Below are 23101 nucleotides of genomic sequence, written 5' to 3'. Positions count from 1 at the left end.
CTGCTGTCCTGTCACATTGTAGAGTGGAGTACTTTGTTAGAATCTGAAAAGCAAAGAATATACCACAAAACAACAACAGTTCATTTGCCCTTACATATGCAAAAAACAGAGAGAAACAGAAAAACATATTTGTACACTTTGAAATATTTATTCATCTACAAAAGGTATAACCCAACCTCTGTTAACACCCAAGTTGGCTTTGCTCAGTATTTCAGCTGAATTTTAAAAGAGAAACAACACACAAAAAGAGTTAACTTCTGCTAGAACTCTTTCCTTGGATGGAAATGCTTAAACTGTACATCATTTTGATTACTGAATTTGTACATTCTTCAGCACTTTCTGCCCAGAATTCTCCTGCTTACCACAAATGAGCCATGAACATCAGTAACGTGGACGTGCACATTTCACACTAGATTTGGAGCAACGGAGCAAATGAATGAAGCTAATTAAGCTGCCTGTCTTATGATTGTTTTTACAGCTCACATCCAGCTGAGTTTACAGTGTAACAGCAAGTAAAGGCTATAACAACACATTTCACAAAGCCAATTTAAAAATGTAATTGGTTTAAGTTCTTGTTGAAGCCAACAGGGGCACAAGTTTATAGGGCAATTGGTAACAGGGCACATATATTGCTTGTATGGAAACCACTGTCCATTTAACTTCATGGAAATTAGTACGTAGTGGCAGGATAACAACACATTGAGTACCATATCATTACAAGATTACAGCCTGCTGAACCACAAGGCAAGCATACAGGTTATATGCTAATTACTCTTGGATCTGCTAAAGGTAATTACACAGTAATCTCTACGTAGTTACATGGTGTTTAATAGGAAACCCTATTAACTAATCATATAATTAAAGAATAATTGCATGATACTCCTGCCCTGTGATGTCTGTGGTTGCCAGTTAAACTAAAACTGCTAGAATTTCGGAGTACAGACTGCTCCTATCACCAGACGTTAAGGCAGAATCAAACTCTTAAGATGGCAAAATAGAGAGAAAAACATACCAAAAGTTAGAGCGCTTAGCACTTTCTCAACACAACCCCCGAAAGAAAAGTATGTAAGTACGTCATACCAAGAACTGCTGTCCAGTTGCAATAAAATTAAGAAAGGTATCTCAGCTATATTGCTTGGCTTTGTCCTCACTTGATATTTCTTTCCATTTTCTTTCATGCTTTTCTCTAAAATTTTGGGTTCTGTAGCTTCTAGGCCACTGCCATCTTGTCCTCTTTTCTTCCAGCATACTTTAGCCAACACTGAGTCACCTGTACTTCACTTCTCCACCTTTACTTGTTCAGAATTTCTTTTCCTTTTTTTCAGCTCAAAGTTTTCAGGAATTTTAAGCCTTTTTTTGTGGTAAAACTCCTACTGACATTTTTTTCCTTAATTTATTTTTTCCTTTTTCATTTCCTGTTTTTTCTAATGACTCTCTTTACTGCCTCTCCGTTCTGTAGAGGCCATTGCCACATAAGCAATAAACAATAAGTTACTGAAACTCTCCCCTCAAACTTTCCAAAACCAGGACTGAAGCCAGTGCTTTTCATTAGCCAGGCACCCTCTCTTGAGCAGGAGTCACTGGCTGCTGCCACACTCTTGCCTCCATGCTGAGAGATACTTGGACAACATTTTTAATGATTTGTAATAGGTAACACCACTGACTACAGCACATGTTGCAGAGCCCAGCCAATTGGAAAGAGGAAGCCAAGCAAGGCAGAGCAGGACACAACACCAGTCAGAATTCAAAATGTTGACATCTCTATTACAAATATTGCTTCATTCCCAAATAGGAGAAAACATGGGAATTTCCCACTAAAACCTTTAAAATCCATTGAATCAAATCTTGTTTTTGGTTTGTTTTGTTCTTCACTCCATTTTATGCCTACTAAAATTAGGGTTATAATAATCTACAGCAAAAAGTTCAACCCTCTCCCCCTCAAATTGATATCCTCCACACAACTTAGTTTCAGGAAATTATCGTTTATCAAAAGAAGGTCTCCTCAAGTTTCAAATCGTATGTAGCACTGAGTCACAGGCCAGCTCCTGGGGCTTCCCTATCCTATTGGCTATGCAGACGTCTCCACGCAAAAATGCAAAAGCAAATGAAACATCAGACTAATAAACTGCTGAGAGAACAATGTGCCATGATACCACGTGATATCCACGATACCACGAACCATGAAATGAATATGCATTCTGCCTGGTTTTAAAATATAAAGTCCTATTTGCTGCCCTACTGAGGCCCAGCCCCTCAGCTCAGACAGAAATTGGGCACTACTCCGTCCTAAGCAAGCGAAAACAAAAGAAAGAGGGGAAGAGTGCTGAAATGAAGGCTGAATATCCTGCAGGCTTCACTGCAGCAGAGCCCCACAGAAAAGGTAATTGAAATCCTAGGCCATTGTAATGCTATAGGAACATATATGTGCATATATGTATATAAACATATTTAGCTTATAATATTGTCTATAAAAATGTGCCAGACAAAAGACAGTAAAGGTGATGAGCAATAGGATGATTCAATATAAGCAATGACAATATAATGCCCTGTTCTCACCTTTTACATTGTTATTTCATAGTTGCTCATCCTCTGCTGCTTATAGAGGTACAGAGCTGGATTTGTTCAGCAGACACCAAGGGCTCAGGGGAGCCTCTTTTTACCCTTCACCTGCCCAGTGCAGCTTTAAGAGGGAGCTGCTGAGAACCCAGCTGAGTGCCTGGAAAATACATTAATTTGGTGCTTCCAGTCTGCTGGATTTCTCTGACACCCCGGTGAAAGATACAGCTGCTTCTGCCCTCCCACCTGAGGAAGTTCAAGGAAGCATGACAGGCTGGATCCACCCCACTGTGACAGCGAGCTGGTGGTGTTAGGAGATATCACTCCTTTCAGAAAAGTCAGCCCGTACCTTCTAATTGTGCCGCACGAGACCGCTCTGCCTGTAAAGCTTCCTCAGTTCTACAGCAGCACTGATACATTGAAGCTCCATCATGAAGCTTCCGTTTCCAACACACAGGCAAGTTCATGGGCTTGAGAGTTTGAACAGTTTTTTTTTTTTTCCTTTTACCTCCAGTGCCAATGGCTGATCTCATGAAAGATGCTCTCTCCACCTGTCAACCTCGCCATGGTTACAGTTAGACCATCGCTGGCCACAAGACGCTACCGGTAGCACAAACAGCCTCATAACATATCGCTCTAGATCTTGGTATCATGTCTCCAGGCTGGTACCTCCAGGGCTGAACTGTGATTCCGTGAGGGCGGAAGCTCCTTGGCCCGCCCTGCTGGGGGTGATGTGGGTAGGGCATCATGCTAGGGCAGCGCAGTCATAGGGTCACACTATTAGCGCCCCAGAAGATACCATACCATGCCCTAACTAAAGAATTGAAGTGGGTGGGTGGGTCTTCATTTCTATTTTTAACTTACTTCATGTGCATTTCACTGCCACAGCTCCCACTATAATTCTCTGCAATGCAAGTTTAGAGGCTTTTGTGAAACTAAAGGAAAGGCAGGAAGAGGGTGAGTGACAATTAATTGGTTTCATGGCCCTTTCCACCTCAGAATGGGAAGGCAAGGGAAGTTGTCTGCAAGCCATGCAAAGTAACTCCCAAATCTTGGGACGCGAGTTGCACTTCCTGGATCTCTGAGCACCTGATGATGGTTGGGAGAGGGGGAGACAAAGCGAGTTCCCTGTCTGGAGAACTCCCTGAAAGGGGATGTGACACTGAACAATTGCGTCTGATTGTGAAGCGCTTTGGCACCGAAACAAGTCTGCTGGGCCAGCACATTCACACTCCAGAGCCGCTCGCACGTGTTCAGAATTAAACGGGCAGCTTGCTAACTAATAGTCCCCCTAAGAGCAGGGGAGCATATTTGCATATGGACTTGGCATGCAGGTTAGTCATTGCTGACTCAAATGACTGGAGAATTAAGTAAAACTAAGCAGCAAGCACAAGTAGCTTGCAATATTACTTCGTTTTAGAGATAATAATAAGGCCGTATTAATTATCAGCAGAAATTACCGCAGTAAAAGAGGTTAAGAACTTCTCTTTCTTTTACATGCTAAAAATCTGTGATACTGAGAGTTTTCAGGAATTCAGTTCCACTTATTAGCATAGAGAAATACACTTCCCAAGCAGATTCTTGGATCAGAGTAACCCATTCCCTGAATGCCCAGAACAGCTCTTCAGTATTCCACAAAGAAAAGTTCATCTGTCTGCTTGTTTGTCTGCCAGTCCCAAAAGGAAAAGTACCAACAAAGCTTTCAGAAGCCAACAAAACTTAGTCAACGGGAAGAGGGTGAAGGACATGATTCTCTCCATCATTTCTTTTCTCTCCATGACTAGAGCTCCACCACCAACTCTCATGACACCCGTTACTGCCCCAGAGCGGTTGCAGCAGGACCTTTTTTCTCCTCAGCTGCTGAGTTGCAGTTCCAGGTTGCTTCTTTCTGAAGCTGTGGGTCTGTTTGAAAAAGCCATGGGCCTATTACTCCCACCGAGACGTGCAAGTGAGCTGAAGAGCAAGCACCGCTCCTCGCAGATATGGACTCAAAGGCTCCTCCAGCTCCCAAAACAATTTTTACTCACTGATCCCATCAGTATTTCAAACATCCATTATTTCACATTTTATTAAAGGATTACAAAACCCCAAGAAACCCTGAGGGTACTGCGACTAAGGAATATCAGGGGATTACTGCTATGGAACAAGTATGGTCACAACTAAACACACCAAAGCCTAATGAGAATGGAAACAGGCTGGTCATTTCAAAGAAGAATTTGAATTTTAAGTCGAATTGTGTGAACAGTCAGTGACCTTGGGAATTCAAGGCAGAAGAGGTTTATGACTGCGTGAATAGTATCGGAATATAAAGGTAAACTTTAAGAATTGTCATTTACCACCATTTTGGGTGAGGCCACTAAATTTATATAGCAAACACACTGACCAGTCTAGGCAGCTGCGATCAGCTTATCTGACTTGGCCAAGAACACCAACCTTTAAGTGTCGAGTAGGCACCAGACACAAATGTTCATACTGTGAATGTGCTTCCTTGTGTGTCCTGCTTTTCATCTGTCTGTCCTCATCCTGGATGGTGTATCTCACCTCTCTGCCCTTCACCACAAAGGCTGCTGTCGCTGAGGAGCCCTTTGTGCTAGCCCTCTTTATCAGGGCAAGGAACAAGAAAGTGAGCAGAAGTATATATAGCAAAGCACTCTGTGTGCAGAAGAACCCTGGAAAGTCCTAAGAAGTACATTCATACGAATCAGTCACCCCTTCACCTTCTCAAGATGCTCATGCACATCTGAGAGCTTCTGAATCTGAATACATTAGGAGCATTGTCAAGATGAAAGATATTATGAGACAGTAAAAAGATCAGCAGAAATTCTTAATTTTTACTTTTTTTTTTTTTTTTTTTTTGCTTTAAAAAAATGTGTAAGTCCAGCAGAAGCAAGACCCAGGACTAGGGAAACAAAGGCAGAGAGCCTGTGGATAGAGGGGATCTAGTCTAGCAAGAAGCAGGATTTTGAGTAAAAGGCACTGCAGGCATGGGAAGAATGCAACAGCGGGGATTCGACGAGCAAAGAGGGAATAGGAGGTAGGATTAGCTCTATTTACAATCTCATTCACTCACTGGCCACAGTAGTTGTGCTAAAATAGGGCTATGCAAGGCTTATCCTTTACATCACTACCTAAGCAATAACTTAAAAGCAGTGGATTTTAACCCTATATCTCTGCTACTCAAAGTTTTGTCAACTTTCACAATTTCATTAGCATACTCATTTTTATCCTTGTACTGATGCTTCAGGAGTTTAATATACTGTCTTTCAGTAAAACAAAATAGTACTGTTATGTTCTCCACTGTTGCAGACATAAGCTTGTAAAAATAGGCTCAAAACACAAAAGGAAAATAAATAAAAGCTTTTTTTTTTCTTTTTTCCTTCTCCCTTAACTGATCATGAGTTTTGTGCAGCCCAATGGTTTGCAAATTCAGGTTTGGCAATACTGAACTTGGGATCACTCAGTGTCAATATTAGTTCTTGGCTTTCTGTTCTCACCTTCACTTTTGTTTGCCTGGAACTGGAGGTCTTACCAGGAAACATAAAACAAGTGTTTTAAAATATTAACCTTTCTGGAAACTTGCATTCACTTTATTTTAGCAATTCTGACCTTTTTTTACTTTTTTTTCCCTCTGTTGCTTTTTTCCCTCTGTTTTTTCTTTTTTTTTCCCCTCTTACATTTTTTTATTCCCTCTGGGGGAGACAGCGGCAGAATTCAAACTTTACAACATCAGCTGGTGCCAGCTGAAGTCTGTGATGGTTATTTGAAAGCTGCGATAGGAGAGGAACCTTTGGGTTCCCAAAGCCTATACGGTTTCAAGTTGGATAAAAGTCTTTTACACTTCCCTTTTTAATTTCTCATTTCTTGCTCAGCTTTAGTAGCTCATGCCTGTGCAATAACCCCAAGCACTCGCACAGCCCAGTCCTTTGTCAGCCACTCATATCACCAGTTTGATAACGTTCCCTCTACAATGCCAGTTAAAAGAGTACGTCCGAGAAGAGACATCGAGATTAAAAATTCTCTATTAACTCACATTGTGGGGAAAAATTAATACTCCACAATCGTCCAGAAGCCCTGACAGGCCACATACAGATTGTACCAGCCTGATAATTATTATAATTTCTCTAGGAGAGATGCCAGTATATCATGCATAAAAGCACATTGAAACAAAGAGGTTTTAGCTACTTCATCAAAGCTCCAAGCCCCAAGGGAGCCACCCTGAAACAAAAATCCAAATGCCAAAAATGTAACCTCTAACTAACCACATTTTAGTACAGAAGAGATCCAAAAGAAGCCATCAGAAAAATCTAGAGCATGGGACAGTTGCAGAGAAGGCCATCTCCGTTCTAATGTGAAATTATGAAGCAAAACCGGGTACTGTTTTTACTTCTTTAAAACATTCATAGTCAGTGTGACCTCCTATGGTTGGGTTCTCTGTTCAATGGGATTCACTGTCTCCTTGTACTGAATGGATATTCATCGTGGGAAAGTTTCTCCTTTTGTGCAATACCTGATAACTTGGTAGGTAATATAGATGTCTACTGCTCATGCAAAGAGAAAAAAAAAGCAACATCAAAATTATTTTCTAATTTTCAAAAGTGAAAAACTCCTCCCTCACAAACATAAATTCTTAATGCTTTCTACAAAAGAAAAATAATAATTTATTAAGTAGCATGTGCTTATTAATAAATTACAAGGCAAACAGATGTAAAGTCACTTTCAATGTGTTGTTGCAGTTGTTTATGTTAACGAGCAAGAACAGCAGCATGTTTGCCTGGGAAAAACACCAGACTATGGCTGTTCCAAGCACCTTTGAAACAGAAGTTCTAGACAAATAGTTGTAGTGTTCTTAAAGAGCATCTTGCGGTGTTGGTCTATGTACCCTGAAGATGACCTTGCTCTTTAGAAGTAATTTCCATACATTCTTTTCCAAACTAGTTGCTTGTGAGCTCCCTGTTGTATAACATGTCCAGCATTTCCATTCTTACATACAAGTCATATCTAGGCAGTTTAATCATAAATAAATAAAATTATTAAAACAGAAAAGTATTGTAATTGATCTGTGAAAGAACAACTTTTAAATTCAATTTTAAATCAAAAGCTTTTTTCTTGGGATCATTTCAATATCCTTAACTATCTCCAGTATAACAGAAAGAGTAAATGAGCAATCGAACAAGAAGTTGCCCTCATAATGATGATGCCAAGAAGAGAACAGTCGAGTGCTACAGGAGCACTCAGGAGATGCCAAGTGCTCCTATCTGCAGGGCAGGGAAATCTCATTCTTCAAAAGTGCTGAGGAGGCCTTCATTTGGTTATTTTAGCATAACAGCCAAAGGAGATAGCACTTATCTTTTCACTCTTGGGAAATGCATTTTGTTCCACGAAACAAACTTAAGTTTACCTAAAAGGAGTGTGAGCAGGAACTTCCCTTGCAAGCAGATGGAAGCAATGGCTTTATAGCAATATTTAATTGCTGGCATTTTAAATGGGTATTTAGAGTTCGGTGTATATGCAAGGTAAATGCAAAAGCACCCAGGTTTTAGGTGGACTATTACTAGGCACAACAGAAAAGTAAATGTGGCAAGTGATGTCTCCTTATACAGAAGTAACTACACCAACGCCTTACTGTCTCGTGTTGAAGTTATAGCCACGTAGGAATCTATAGGGTAAAAGCTTCCAGGCACTTTTGATAGCATGGTTTACATTCCTTCATAAAGATGGGTTTGCATCTCTCCATAGGCATTCAGTTAGTTCAGATGTTTTTGTTCCCTCAAGCAGGCTTTCTTCTGTATGGCAACTTTGAGTATGTGGGTATTTTCTGTAGAAATACTGCATCTCCAAGGTATGAAGGCATCAAGTATTTCAGATGCAAATTAAAATGTATTTGCACAAACTGTAGTTTAATGTAGTCACATTGGAGGCTGAAATCATTCTGTTGCTTCTGCATGATTTTGTTACAGTATAAAATTGGGCTAAAGCCCTTTTTTTTCCTGCTGGTGACAGCTACCTAATTCCAAGCAGTGATCTATGCCATATCCTTGTTTTTTATTTTAGCAACATAACATAGAGTGGATTTCTCATGTGACATGTCTCCCAAGGCATAGAGGGATGCTTCCCTGTCTCTTCTGTGAACAGTTGGGATAATGATTTAAGTTTTCATGGGAAGACCCCAGAGGCACCTGATCAATCTATCCCAAAACTGGATGAAAGAACAGAGGTTGTACAGTAGGTTTCCTGTTCACTACATACTGTGTTACTTTACCTCACCACTCTAAGTGTGCTTTAAAAAGGGGGGAGGAAGAGGGTTCCTTTTTTTTTTTTAATTAAATATTCTATAATACTCAAATATAACAGAATAAAATGTTGATAGAAATTTCAAACTACAGCAGATCCTGAAATCTAAATCATATGCTTTTAAAAGGAAACATTGGAAATACAGATACAATTATGCTTTGAGTTAGAAGCAGTTATATCTGGCATACATCCTATTATCTTATATTTAACAAACTATCTAAAGTAATCGCATACGTATTTGTTTTTATCACAGCATTGCAAATTCCTAGATATACTAAAATTTCGCACGGAAATCAGTATGAAAGAGTTGTAATGAATTCAATTTTGAAAATTAAAGCCTTAATATTAGTGATTCTGCTTGGTAAGCTAAATAAAAATGTGTATACCTTTTAGAAGAATAAATAAATGTCTTTAAAATAAAAGCTTTTTCTCACATATTCTATGGGAGGGCTTTAAATATGAAATTAACAAGAAACATATGTTTCTTCGTATGTGTCATAAAGACATAGCCAAGAAATATGTATGTTTTATTAAAGAAATAAATAATGCAAGCTACCTCAAATTAACACATTGCTTCAGTCAATGCATTCTGCAAGTTGTTGCCCAAACGTTGCTGCCAGCTCCAGAGCCTCCTGCTCTCTGAAATGGGGAGGCAAGAACTTCCTCTAAATGTTCTCCATTGGGTAACGAGTCATTTAAAGGAAGTGGAAGAAGAGCCAGGTTTTATTTTTAAAATGATGAAAGAAATGTCAATGAAAAGAAAGTTATTGACTTTTGCAGGGGGCGTTTTTTGTGCAAAAGAGGAAGATAAAAATAGTTTTTGTTTTTCTCATATCTGCTTCTTTGCAGATGCGCTTTATATGCTTTGTGTGGTAAATTGCAAAGAAATGGTTCAGCAGATTTCTAACAAATAAAATGTAAGCCCTTAATCCTATTAATTCAAATGAAAGATAATTAGATAATCATGAGAAACTGCTATATGTTGTTTCATTCTTCTATAGGCATTTAAAGAAACAACCTTACTGAGGGAACGAAAGGATCATGGAAAAGATGGAATAGGGAAGAATTGTCTGTGCAGAGCTGCTGAAGAGTTTAACTCCGAGACTTTACTGAGACATTCAAAAGGTGAATCTACATGACACAAAAGCTAAAAAATATGTGATCTCTACAACGCAGAATGAGCCGCAGGAGGGAAAACTGTCCTCAAGCCACCTGTTCTTCTTTAGATTAATGAAGGCTGCTATTTCATACTTCTGCAGGATATTCTTCTTTGAAGAAAACCTGCAATTAGTTTGTAAACACACAGACTCACACATCTACCTGTAATTCCCTGTAATTTCACATAGACCTAGTACTTGCCTTGGCTTTGTATGATGGGCTTCATCTATTGCTGAAAACTGCCACCTCTTCCTCTTTCCACTGGTGGCAATAGTTAAGTTGGCTGTGATCTAATACACCCTTTCCTAAGTATCCCAAAGGGACAGGCTGTCAGTGCAGGACAGGATGTAAAGTGGTTCAGCAACACCCAGACCTGGTTTAGGAGACCGCAATGGAGTAAACAGTGAAATTTAGGAGCGAGGGAGCAGATTGGACCAAGATTTATATTGTAAATACCAGATTTACAAAATATTTTGCAGTTCATACGAGTGTCCCTTTGGCAGGACTGCAGTCAGAATTATCTGTCAGACTACAATAAGCCAGCAAGTTGCTGGGCCCAAAGCAGAACAGCAGTATGCCACACTTGCTGTGCATAAGGCTGAAGAAGTCACAGACATGGCTCAGTCAGCCTGGGTACCACAACAAATAGCCAAAATCTGGATGCTTTTTCAGAATGGGCGTTCCCCAGAAAGAGGATGAGGAGCAGCTAAGAGCATGCTCAAAGCACATCTAAACTGCTGAAAGCAGCACCACTTACTGCTGCTCTCAGATCACTTAACATTGCTTACACCAAAACAACAGCTGAAAAAAATGATGACAAACACGGGTAACTAACAATTAATACAAGCTCCAGGATGAAGGATCTTTCACAGTGTTTCTGTTCTTATTGGAATCACTGCTCTACAAGAGCCTCTTCTGCTCTTAGGGCACTCAAAGAGCACAAATGCTCAAACTTCTTCATGGGAAGCTCGGCTGGAAGTGGCAGAGGTTTCTGGGGAATAGAGGTGAATCTGTGCAATTTTGGGGCAGGCTTTCTGCTGCCTCCCCACACAGAGGCAAAGCTATGTTCCCCAGACTGTAGATGTATCAATGATTCTACACCACCCACCCAGTCAGCTGTCTCAAGGAACAAAATCCCTGGAGGTCAATATTCTCCCCCAAGAAAAAGCTTTTTAGGTAGTTTCAACTACCTAAGATTGGATCAATTGCTTATGTACAGTAAAAACAATAAACTTTGATCAAAACATGACAATCTTACTGAACAGTGAGACATGTGCTGCTAGCAAACATCAGGGCTGCCCGTCTTGTCAAGAAATAACTGGCCATCCACAAAGACACTCACCTGCTTCTCCACAACACATCAGAGGAGTGAAATGACTTCTTATTTACAAACAGGAAACCAGAAATCATGAGTTTTTTCATTTGTCCTGAGATCATTACAACTTAGCCGTGAGAAGCAGTTATCACCTCTCTCCTATGATGCACACAGTAAAACTGCCCTCTTCACACGCTATCTTGGCCACTTCTCCTCCTTTCCACCCAATTACTCACGTACCCCGCACTGACGTTTTACATTTTAGTGACATCAGTGGGATGGAGAGTTATGCTAGAGCGCACAGAGGTTACAAAAAATGTGCACGTCACATCCCTCATCAGAAAGTAAATGACCAACATTCTGATTTCTGTCTTTTATTTGAACTTCCAAAATATTGCCACTTCTTTAAAAGAACAGTTTAAAGATTATGGATAACACCACCTTTCACAGGAACCCAGAAAACTGTAAAAGCATGTCAGTCAGAAATGTCTTCACAATTTATTCTGGTATTGCTTTACTAGGACATTCTAGAATTAAGTAAAAGTTATTTTAAAAACCATTGGCTAAAATTAAAAGAATCACGCACATTTCATCACAAATTTTTGAAGCAGAGCCCCACAGAAGGCAGAAAAGAGGCACTTCATTCAGGAAAGCACAGTGACGTCTTTTCTTCTTATATACTCAGGGAAACAATTATCTCTCCTAGAAAGTGTGGTGGTAGGTAATAACTAGTATCATCAGTGACCAGTGTGCAGCAGGAAAACAGTATGGTAACATAAAAACATCAAGGACACTGAAGATACAAGAAGGAATTAGGGATAAAGACATAATATCAGAACATAAATGACGTGAAAAAAAAGTTACCCTTTTATAGCTGCAATATTATAAATAATAAAGATATGGTTTATCAAAGCTAAAAAGAAAAAAAGTTTTCCTTTTGAAAAGGACACAAAAAGAAGAGTAGGAAGGTTCCCACTTTCCTCCAGGTTTCATTTCTTACTAGTTCCATGTTCAAAAGCAACATGGAAGATGCCTCCTTCGTAGCACACTGCCATCCCAATCATCTGTGTCCCTACAGGCCCCAATAACAAGGAGAGGGAACAGTTCCCTATTCCACTCTCGCTCCCAGTGCCCACACAGCACTATTCCCAAAGGGAGGGAGTTGCAGATATAAAATTTTATTGCTAATAAGTCATTCCTGGTGCAGTATTTTTCTGTAATTCTTGTAAATGATAACACAAAATACCCACGGCCTCCAAATCACGCATTACTCAAATGACACTTAAATCAAAGCAATGAGCATAGGACTACGATAACGGACACATGATAATAGTCAGGTACCATGAAACTCAAGTATTACACGTAGGTACTGTCCCCTTACAAAATGAAATACCAACTACTAATAAATACTGTCCAGGACCAATCCTGGGAATGGATACTGCAGTCTGATAAGAAGCACTGATACATTATAAAGTAAATAGATTATTATTTTCCTGGTGACATTAGACCACAATGTGAAGAATAAACATTTCAATGAGTCATTTCCTGTGTTGGGGAAATGTGAGCACACAGTCTAAAAGCTTAGGGCTGTATTTTAGGGTGTGACTTTTGTCAACCTCAAATCACAGAAATAGTTTTGTATTCATCTTGCAGATGGTAACTCTCTGGCAATACTTTAATGCTGTTGGCTCTTCTAATATCTATACGTGCACATGCTGCATTGAAAATCTGCATTCAACCAATATTTCTGCTATACATAACTGCAATAATTAATTCACATGCTCTCCAATGTCCTTCAAGTTTTATCTTGCTACAGTTTGTTGTTCTTCCTGTACCTCTCCTATGAAGATAAGGTTAATGAAGACATTCATACAGGAAAAGATAGAATGCCACATTGGTTGTGCATTCACAAGATATGTCTAGTTGTTGCTTAGGAGAGTTCCATCAAGCTATCTGAAATGATATCCAAACTATATTTTATGTTATAGTGACTGTAATTCCTGAACACAAAACAGCAAATAAATAAGATCCCTATTGTTCCTGGTTTTGTTTTGAAGATGATAATATAATCTCACTTCAAAGCATGAAATCCCCTCTGGGAGCTCCCACACATAAATGTATTTAAATCTTTATTTGATGATCCAACTGCAGTATTAAAGTGCTGAAAAAGGAAATGTGAAACATTTTGTATAGTGCTGACTGCAAAAACTGACTAGAATAAGATGAAACTTCAGGCTAATTTATTTTAAGATCTGGTACAATAATTCAGTAAGTTATTCAAAAAGACTCCTCGATTCTTGCTATCACCCAAGTGCAAGGAAAGGCACTTTGCGCTGATTATGCATCTCTCTCTTCTATGAAGTTCAATTCCTGAAGTAAAGGCAACTAAAACACTAACTTTGATAAACTGCCCAGTAATGACGTGTGTTCTAACATAATGCAGATTGGCTTAAAAAAGAGAGAAAAGTCAGTTCAGTTTCTCAAATAACATTTTATGGCAAATGTTTTCAAGTGTTTCCTTGTAAACAGATGTTTCTACAGCTTCCTAACATGAAAAAGGATTGTGTCATAAATTAGTAGTTCGATGATGTGCAGTGATCTAATTATTCTGTCCCAACATACTTCTGAAGCGCTATGATCAATACCTCCCCCGGGTGCCAGGCCCTCCAGGTCATATATTCTCTATCTGTGCCTTTCTATCAGCAGTTGCAGACATACATCCCCAATTGTATTTCTGACAGTATACATATTTTATCGCCTTTAATACTCCAGTAACATTTACAGACTAATAAGATCCACTGCTTTGCCCTGACCCATCTGCCTCTACTAAAAATATAATTCTACCTGTATTTTGCTTGTCCAAATAAATTACCATTGCTTCCTGGGATGAGGTCATTCCAGGCAAATATGAATACAGCTTCTCCTTCCTTGTCATCTCTCAGACTGCCACAGCAGATTCATTGGACTCTGTACACAGATATTGATGTTGAATACTACTTAACTTCTGTGAGTCATATTTGTAGACATTTTTGGCCAGTGGAAAACAGTCCGTTTCAACAACAAAAGAGTTTTTCCAAGTGTCTTTAGGCAACATCACACTATTCTTCTTGAAAACTGTGCTTAAAAATCATAAAAACAGGAATATTTTAAACGAATTATTCTGCAAATATGTACTGTTTTCAATGTTTCTGAAATACATACTCCTGATAATTAAAAGGCATTTTATCAGCAGTTTCATTTCAAATCAGTGAAGTTACATTTCCCATCAGGATAACAAAATGAAAAAACATTCAGAGACAGTGATTACAATTTCCTATATTAGCCCAACAGGGAACATGGCATTCAGCATCCAACAATCCTATTGCTTCTCTCTCCAGAGGAATAACTTTCTAGATGTGTCAACAACAGTCAAGGAAAACCACTTCAGAGAAAGAGCTCTATTTACAGTGTAGAGAAAGTAAGCCAAAAGTGAAGTAGCAGCATCTATGTTAATAAGAAATGCATTTGTAAAACATGCATTTATAAAATGTGCAAACAAGCAACAAATTCACAGGCTTTCTAAAAAGCTTAGGATATTAAGGTATTACAAAAGAGATGTCAGTAGTGCTGGCACTCACAAATAAAAGTGGGCTTTATTAAACGGAGTAGTCAAAGCCTAGATGCTTATGAGGCACATTTTCCCAGCCTTTTAACACTTGTTTTAAAAACTAACTCTCCAAAATAGCTATTGGGTCCTATTATCCAGCAACAGGAAGTGGTTAGTGTGAACCTGAATTCTCCCTGATTCAGTCTAAAGGGTAATTAATTAGAGGCCTCGAGGTATCAGAGACAAAAGCCTGTTTATATGGTAATCCCTCTTCTAGAAAAAGCCATATAGAAACTTCCTGATTCAGCAGATAAAGCAACATGTAAAATGATCCCGGCCTGTCTGACCCTCCTACAAGCAAATCTCACACCACCCTCCAAAATCTTACTGGTGAGCAGGGAAATGTCCAGGCTCCTGAACTTTTGTTCATTTTAACAGTTTTACTTCATGAAATGTAAAAACATTTATAATATTCACACACCACAGGAAGACTCCAAAATTAAATCCACTAGAACTAGCATATGGACTTGACTTAAAAAAATAGCTTCTCACGTTGTTTTGTTCCCCCAAACATGGAGGCAAACAATGCTTTAAAATTAAAACACAGCTTTTCTTCAAAATTAATCTTAGAAAAAAAATCCCTGAAAGGAAAAACTATAGAAAATTATTCTGATACCATAAAAAAGTTTTTTTTTTAATGAATAATATTTAAAAGGTAACCAAAAGCTTGTTTTCTTAAAGCAGACCTTGCTTAATGAGGCAAAGCCTATATGACCAAGGCAAGAGTGTGAGGGGGTTTGTTTCTTCTTCCTTATTGGCAAGACAAAACAACCTCTGGACAACGAGAATTACCATAAATTTTAGAAAATCTCAGTGGTAGGCGTGAAAACACTTCAGCTAAATCTGTGAACCCTCAAAATGATGTTGAAGGACAAGAGATGTTCTCTGCACTAGTCTGTTCAAAGACTCATGTACTCTCTAGGAGAAATTATTTATTTCCATCAATTAGAGTGAATATTCAAATCCAGGCTCATACAAACAGAGAGACTGAGAATAATAGGTGCATGAAGAATGACAAGCTGTATCTGTCCTTTCTGAAAAGAAGCTGAAAACCTCACTGAATACATGAAGATAATGGAAATATACGGACTACTCATATACTTTTTTGCTAGTCTAATTTCTTTAAAGTGCAAAATGGAACACAAAAAGTAAGTCCTAAACCTAGGCTACAAGCTATTTCCTGAATTATTTTTTTTCTTTTATATTTTTGTGATATGTGCTTGACACACTGGAACCTTGGCTGGTAGGCTGCCAAAATATTTTTAAAAAATCACTATAAGAAATAATAACTTCTGTCATTGTAAGCTAATTCTGAAATTAAATCAGCAATGCAGATTCACCTTATTGTCATGAGTCCCCAAGCAGGAATCTGTACATCCAGCCAGCTCCATTAGGAAGCTTTCCTACTAAGTAAGGAGGGTAACATAGACCCAGACATGGCCAGACAGTCTCAAGTGACACACGGATACAAAAATCTAAAGACAGAAGCCTCAAAATCTTTTCCTATCTCTGTAAGCAGCTCACATGTCAGATCTTATCCAAAGAATCAATTAATGATTTTAATCACAGACTCCTTAAGGAAAGTTCACCAATAATGCTGAAAGCAAGGACCAGAATACAAATGACCAATTAACTCCTTAAAAAAAAAAAAAAAAGAGTAATGAGGACTACACTCATTAGATCTCTCATTAGATCTTGCATAACCAATATAACTTGTTCAGAAGTGACAATACTCCCCACTACTCCTTAGCAAGGTCTAGGCCAGGTGACTGAGAAGGATTTGAATCTTCTCGGATTTGAATCTTCTCAAGTAAAGTGGGGCACAGAACAAACCTCCTGAAACCTGTGCAAGCACCACAATCTTTGTGGAAAAGTCAGCACGGAGATGCTTTGCACACCAATGGGAATGATGCCACACTCCCTTTGTTAAAGGAAAAACTTAGTTATGGGAGTATGGAGTTTGTATGACAATCTCAGGGTGGCAGACTATTACCTGCATTGCTGGAACACCCAAAACCCCTTACCTTGGAACACAGTGCCCTAGGTGCCTTAGCTTTTGCAATGTTAAAGCTATCTGCAATTGCGTAGCCCACCTTTCGCTTGCAGCTCTCTAATCTTTCACCTAAATCGCCGTATGTCTTTTTTCTTGTTACTGTTCATCTGCTGTTACTCTACAGGCCTTGCACCTGCAAGCCCAATATTGTTGTTAAGGAAAAGTCTTCTGGGAGCCTGTGGATACTCTCATGGTTACGAGCATCATCCCTTCTGTCCTCGGTTTCTTTACATTAGGAGGGCCTGAACAGTATAGGTGAACAAGGCTCCCCGAGCATGCAGCACCTGCCCAAGATGAAAGCCTGCTCCAGTCAGTGCTAACAGCACCATCAGCAGGAACAGGTCCTGATGAGAACACATAGTTTCTGCGGGAAAGGTATTACAGAGGAATCCAGTTGGTGCACTGGAGAGGCCACCCCGAGCAGAAAGGTTCATCTGGAGACCCCCGTTGCTTCTCTTCCCTGCCAGCTGCTGGAGATCATCTCCCTTTTCTGTTTCTGGCCCCAGTAGTAACTTGACTGTTCAGAACTCATGTCTGTCATTGGATACAGATCTTGCTAAAAATATTAATGCATGTCAACATGTCGACATTTCTTGTATAACCCTCTCTACGAGCATTTTTTTTTTAATGCCACGGAAAGTTAGCTTTTCCACTGAAAACAATAGAAGCTTTAAGGGACTGTTCTACTGCAAGGCAGCTCTGGGCAAATGGGATGAGCAGTACCAAAACTTGGTGGTGGGGGGCAGGGGCAGAAATAAATGCAGTTGATATCAATCAATGGCTGATAATTCATCTTTAAATATCTTGAAGACAGAAAAACTGAAATAGATATTTGTTAAAATATTTCTATAAACCTTGGGATTTTTGGAAGGATCATATGCTATATTAACAAACTAACTCCTCTAAAGTACACTTAAAGTGTATCTATTTCAGACATTTAAAAATTTAATATATGCAGCGTCATCTGGCACTATCAGAAAAGGAACTAAATTTCTCCGTACACTTGATAGAAAACAAATTCAGTGTTTTTCTTCCAATCTCCTCTTAAAAATGCTCATTATGCCAGTAAAAGAGATAATTTGAGTGTTTTGGAGCAAAACAAATTTCATCCTCACTTTCAAATATCTAAAATACTCATGTTGGCACAGGACTCAGTAGGTAACATTTAAAATATAGACGTTAGCATAAATCTAAAGTTTCCCAGCAGTAATTAGCATAGGGAAAGCTAGAACCAGTATGTTCTGCCAAATGGGTCTAGCTAATTTGAAGAGAAGTTCACAATTAAGGTTTTTTTTTGGTTAATACATTGAAGATGAGCTACTTGTGCTGTTTCCCCAACACCACAAACACACACCCTATGCACCGATGTACCAATCAGAGAAACTAACATGGCTAAGGGTTTCAATCTCAATAGAATTAGCAGAGAAAATCTGATTTGAAAAGTATTTTTCTTTTACAACTTCAAGTAACAACTTAACCTTTTTTTTTTATTATGAAGATAAATTTAAGGATTAAAGAAATACCCAAACCAGAGTCTTAGGGGCTAAAGAGATCACCTTTGGTGGGGGGGTTCGAGTACATGCATAGATACTGACCGAAAGTAAAAGACCATTTTTAGACTCTTTTACATTTGCAAAATCAGCTAAGGATTAAAAACCCACTGTAGCTAATGTCTAACTTTCAAATGCAAACTCCATGTGTGTATGATTTCCATGTTCCTAATGGAATATTAACTTTTTATGTTCCAGCACTTCAATAGGAAAAATAACTAATTCAAAATTTATACATGCTTACTTGGACTGCAAGAAAAATCTTGATCCCACTGAGGTCAAAAACAAAACTCCCAGATGTCAGTACGGTTAAGATCTTACGTTTAGGATGTTTACACTTCACAAATGAGCAAGCCTAAATGTCAACTGAAACATTTAATTGTACATGGAAAGTCATTCTCTGAAGGCATTTTCTTCACTTAAACACTCTAGCATAAAAATAAAAGATCACAGAACACCAGGCAATAAAATAAAAAAAATAAAAACAAACAAAAAACCCCCAAGAAACAAAAAACAGAAGGCCATGCAGTCTGAAGACCAAATCATTCTTTCCTTCCAGGTTGCAGGTTTATATTCAATGTTGAAGTTCCCGTATTGTACTAAGAATATGCAATTATGAATAATTTATCATGATCATTTGCATTTCCCGGCAAACCAATCTCAGGTGCAACATCTGGCTTTCAGTGAAGACCTTTTGCTACCTATTGTTCTATCTGGGTCCATTACAAAGCAACGCAGGCAAGAAATATGCCTAAGGGTCATGTAGTCCATTATCCAATAAACTGAGAATTATCTTACGATCTAACATTATCCGGCAGTAAGATTTTGCTTATGATCCATTATAAAATTCACTATAAAAATGTACTCAAGAGCACGTGAAGGGGTGGGTTTTTTTGTTGTTGTCGCTTTTGTTTTTAAAATGAATGCACAAACATATTGCAGTTATACACCTGAGTCCACAACTTCAAATTTTGCAAAACTTATTTATGGTCAGGCTGGTAATTAAACAAGCAATTAAAAAGCAGAAACAAAGTGTACAGGAATTAAGAGTACTGCAAATATCATATTTTAAGCAGGATTTATGTCTTGGCATCCTCATCTTCATTCTGCTTGGCTGTAGAAGACACTTATTCTTGATGTTGAAATGGAAGACATTCAAAATTTGTACTTTATCTCTTCTTGTTCAGAGATCTTACAAACCAGCAGCTAAACACCATCTATCATCCTTTGTATACTTCAATCCATTTGGACATGGCCAAGTAATGACACGAAAAACAGTAAACACCACAATCATATTTTAAACTCTGGGAGACTGGCTTTTAAAGTTTTTAGAAATCAAATATGAAGTCCATAAAATTAAGCAGCAGGCCTCTTCTTCCACTGCTTTATTGGTAAGTTTTAGTGGTGAACACTTCAAGCAGGAGGTACTGGCAACCGTTTAACTATTTCCATAGCTATCCTTAGATAAGCTTTGGCCTGTAAAAACAGAAAGATATATTTAGCAGTTTTCATTTTCGACATGAAGATAGAAATCGTCTTGTTAGGTATATGGTCTTTCACACACATTCAAACAAAATGAGAAATGTTACAATAAATGGTTCTACTTTGCTGTTTTTGTGTTAGTAAAAATATTAAAGTAATACATAAAATAACTACAAGCATTAGTTAAAACATTGAGGGGAAATATAAAATCCAACTTTGCTATTATTTTAAAAATTCTGGTCTCGACTGAACTATTTGCCTTAAACAGCAAATAATCAATACCTGGAAAAGGAAGCTGCAGGTACTCCTACACTACTATTAGTTATAAACTTCTCCCACCCTATAGCTTGAGATGTGCTGTGCATGGGATTCAGACAGAACCAGAGGAAACAACTACACTCCCCCAAAATCAAGTGAATTAATTCATTATGGACAAGACTGCGCTACGGAGGTTCCAATATAGGCATTAAAAATAGAGCGTGCTGAGAAATGAACATCCTCCCAGGAGTGTGAAGGTGCTACTACGAAGAACAACTTCCACCACGCAAGAATCCATGTGGGAAAAGTGCCATGCCACAACCACCTGTGGCATTTGGCAGTACGCTGTAGGCTGGATGGGCTAAGACCACTGAACCCTAAGACTGTCAGGAGTGGCCTGCTCAGTCCCACCATCCAGAACTGATAGATTTAACACCAAGAGACATGCACAAAAACATGGCCTAAGCTCCAGCACAGTACAAACCATAAAATGAAACCTAGTAATTTCTGTATTGAGCTCAACAAATCGTAGTTGCTATTGAATAGACTTTTTAGAAAGGTTGCCAATCATAAAGACGTTCAAGTAACAGTGTATCTGCTATTTCTCTTCTATGTTGTTTCAGAGATCGATTACGGCTATTACTAAAAACATACACTTTATTTCCAATTCAAATTTGTCACACTTCGATTTCCAGCCTGTGCATCATTTTATTGTACTAAGCAAACGCAGAACAAGCTCCTCTGCTATTCAGCTTTCTTCTGTTCTGTTAGATAGCTACCTTTTTAGATAGCTTTGCCTTCTCAAATGAGCCTGCATTTGGAGCTCACACTGACAACCTCCCCTTATTTCACTGGAAGAAATCATAGAAATACCCCACACCCACGTAAAAATGCTGTGGGCCGTAACTGTGCAGTAGAAATTATAACGGTGATAAGTCTTTAAGGTAACAAGCTGAGAAATATCTGAGGATGGAGTTTGAGAGGCAAGAAGCAGGCAGGGAGGCCAGTGCATCAGTCGGGCTATTAACATTAGTTGCCATTAGCAGAAGACACTCAGGTCTGAACCAGGTGCCAGCCTTTTACAGGGCCAGGCACGTGCTTTCTACTGTTTGCTCCTCATACTTTGTCTCAGCGTCCACATAACCCTAAAATGAAAACCAAGTAATTTTCTAAGTGCATAAGGAATGCAGACACCATCTCTTCACAAATAACTGAACATAGCAAATGTATTACGACCACAGCTGACTAACCAGAGGGCTTAATCCTAAAATGATCTGCACATGCAAGCTACTCCTGCAAGCAGTTGCTTCAAAATTAATTGAATGATCCATTTAAATTACCACATGATCAAGTCTGATTAGCTTCAAATCTTGTAGCTGTACACCGACAAAGCTAAGACTTGTTTAAAACCAAATTGTAAAATAGTCTGACACATTACAGTCAAAAACAGTATTTCCTATTCTGCAATTCAGCTTGGAGGCAGTTTTTTTTTCTTTTTTCTTTTTTTTTTTTTTCTTGTCTTACAACCAACTTTGAACACTGATACCGCCCGCTAAAGAGGACCAAAATATAGTTCTATTAATATGGCAATCATGGTTAAAAATTCTTCAGAAGGCTAGCACCATTCATGTCTATTTCCTCCATATGCTTATTCAACAATGATCTACTACCTAGGACTTAACAGAAATTATCTGCTAGAGGCTTCTTTAAAACCATTACTGCCCATACCAACTTGTGCATTTATTAAGTAGTGCTAAATCAAGGCAACAAGTAGATAACTGAAGATTCTTTACAAGGGTCTCTGAAGAATTAAATGCTGCTCAGCATTTTATACCATGGACAAGCTGACTCTTGTTCAAGAGTCATTCTTTCATTCTTTGGTACATAAATTGACAAAGTACAGGCCAGTAAAATATTGTTGTCCTATTTATTCCATTATTTAATTTTCAAAAGATGGAAGCAATTAAGAAAAAAGTAGATAGCATTTCCCCATTTGCTCTGGGAATCTTACAGATGCTTACTGCAATAAGCAATATTATCACTGAGCATTAAAAAGAAAGAAAAAGTCAACACAACCTACACCCCCTCATGCCTATATATAGATCAGAAGAATTCATCACAGAAGAAGAAAAGGAAGAGTAATTATTCCCAAAGGAGGTGTGCTGTTAGGAGCTGTAGGACCTCAGAAAGACTGCTAGTGTGTTGCAAGCAACCCGGGAAGGCAGATCAGAGCGCTGAAGAAGCCAAGCTCTAAAAATAGAAGGAACAAAAGCAGACGTGCTGGACACAGCTTTGAAGCATCCCCATTTCACCTTAGAAACGTGATCTTTGGGCTCAGAACAGAGTACAGGATGGGTATTATTCAGTGAAGGATAGGTATTATATCATGAAGAAATCACTGCCGCTAAAACTAAGGTGGGTGAAAAGCTTTGATCATTTTCAAACGACTTGCTATTTAAGTCTGCTACATTCACTGAATTCTTCTTTCCTTCAATTTCTGTGGTAATTAAGTCATCCTGATCTAACAGGCCAGGTCTATCACAAGCTATTGCCTGTGATATTATTTTACTCTATTAAGGTGCCACACTCTTTAACAGAAGATTATTTGAGGCTATTATTTTATTATTAAATTATCCTAAATCAATCACTATAATTCAAATGTCTGGCTCCTAAAATAAAGCATGGAAACACTGGATACCACATATGTAGCATCTTACTTTGTATTTTATGAGATGAGAACCCCTAAGACATAATAAACCAAAGATGCATAACATTTCCTTATGCAGTGGTTA

At 38.6% G+C, this 23101-nt stretch overlaps 1 protein-coding gene across 1 annotated transcript in view; it reads right to left on the bottom strand.

The window, feature by feature from the left end:
* Window positions 1-19742: 19742 nt before the first annotated feature.
* Window positions 19743-23101, bottom strand: part of NUBPL (NUBP iron-sulfur cluster assembly factor, mitochondrial) — a 73864-nt gene continuing 70505 nt past the window's right edge. The window contains exon 10 of the mRNA XM_010213006.2: window positions 19743-20045. Coding sequence (XP_010211308.2) covers window positions 19983-20045 — 63 coding nt within the window. The 3' untranslated portion in view covers window positions 19743-19982. The remainder of the gene's footprint in view (window positions 20046-23101) is intronic.

The sequence above is a fragment of the Tinamus guttatus genome, unplaced genomic scaffold (genome assembly GCF_059628265.1).
Source record: "Tinamus guttatus ecotype Peru unplaced genomic scaffold, ASM5962826v1 Tinamus_guttatus_pri_ptg000327l, whole genome shotgun sequence".
Classification (NCBI taxonomy): domain Eukaryota; kingdom Metazoa; phylum Chordata; class Aves; order Tinamiformes; family Tinamidae; genus Tinamus; species Tinamus guttatus.
The sequence above is the reverse complement of the archived record's forward strand: the minus strand, read 5'-3'. Positions and strand labels throughout refer to the sequence as shown.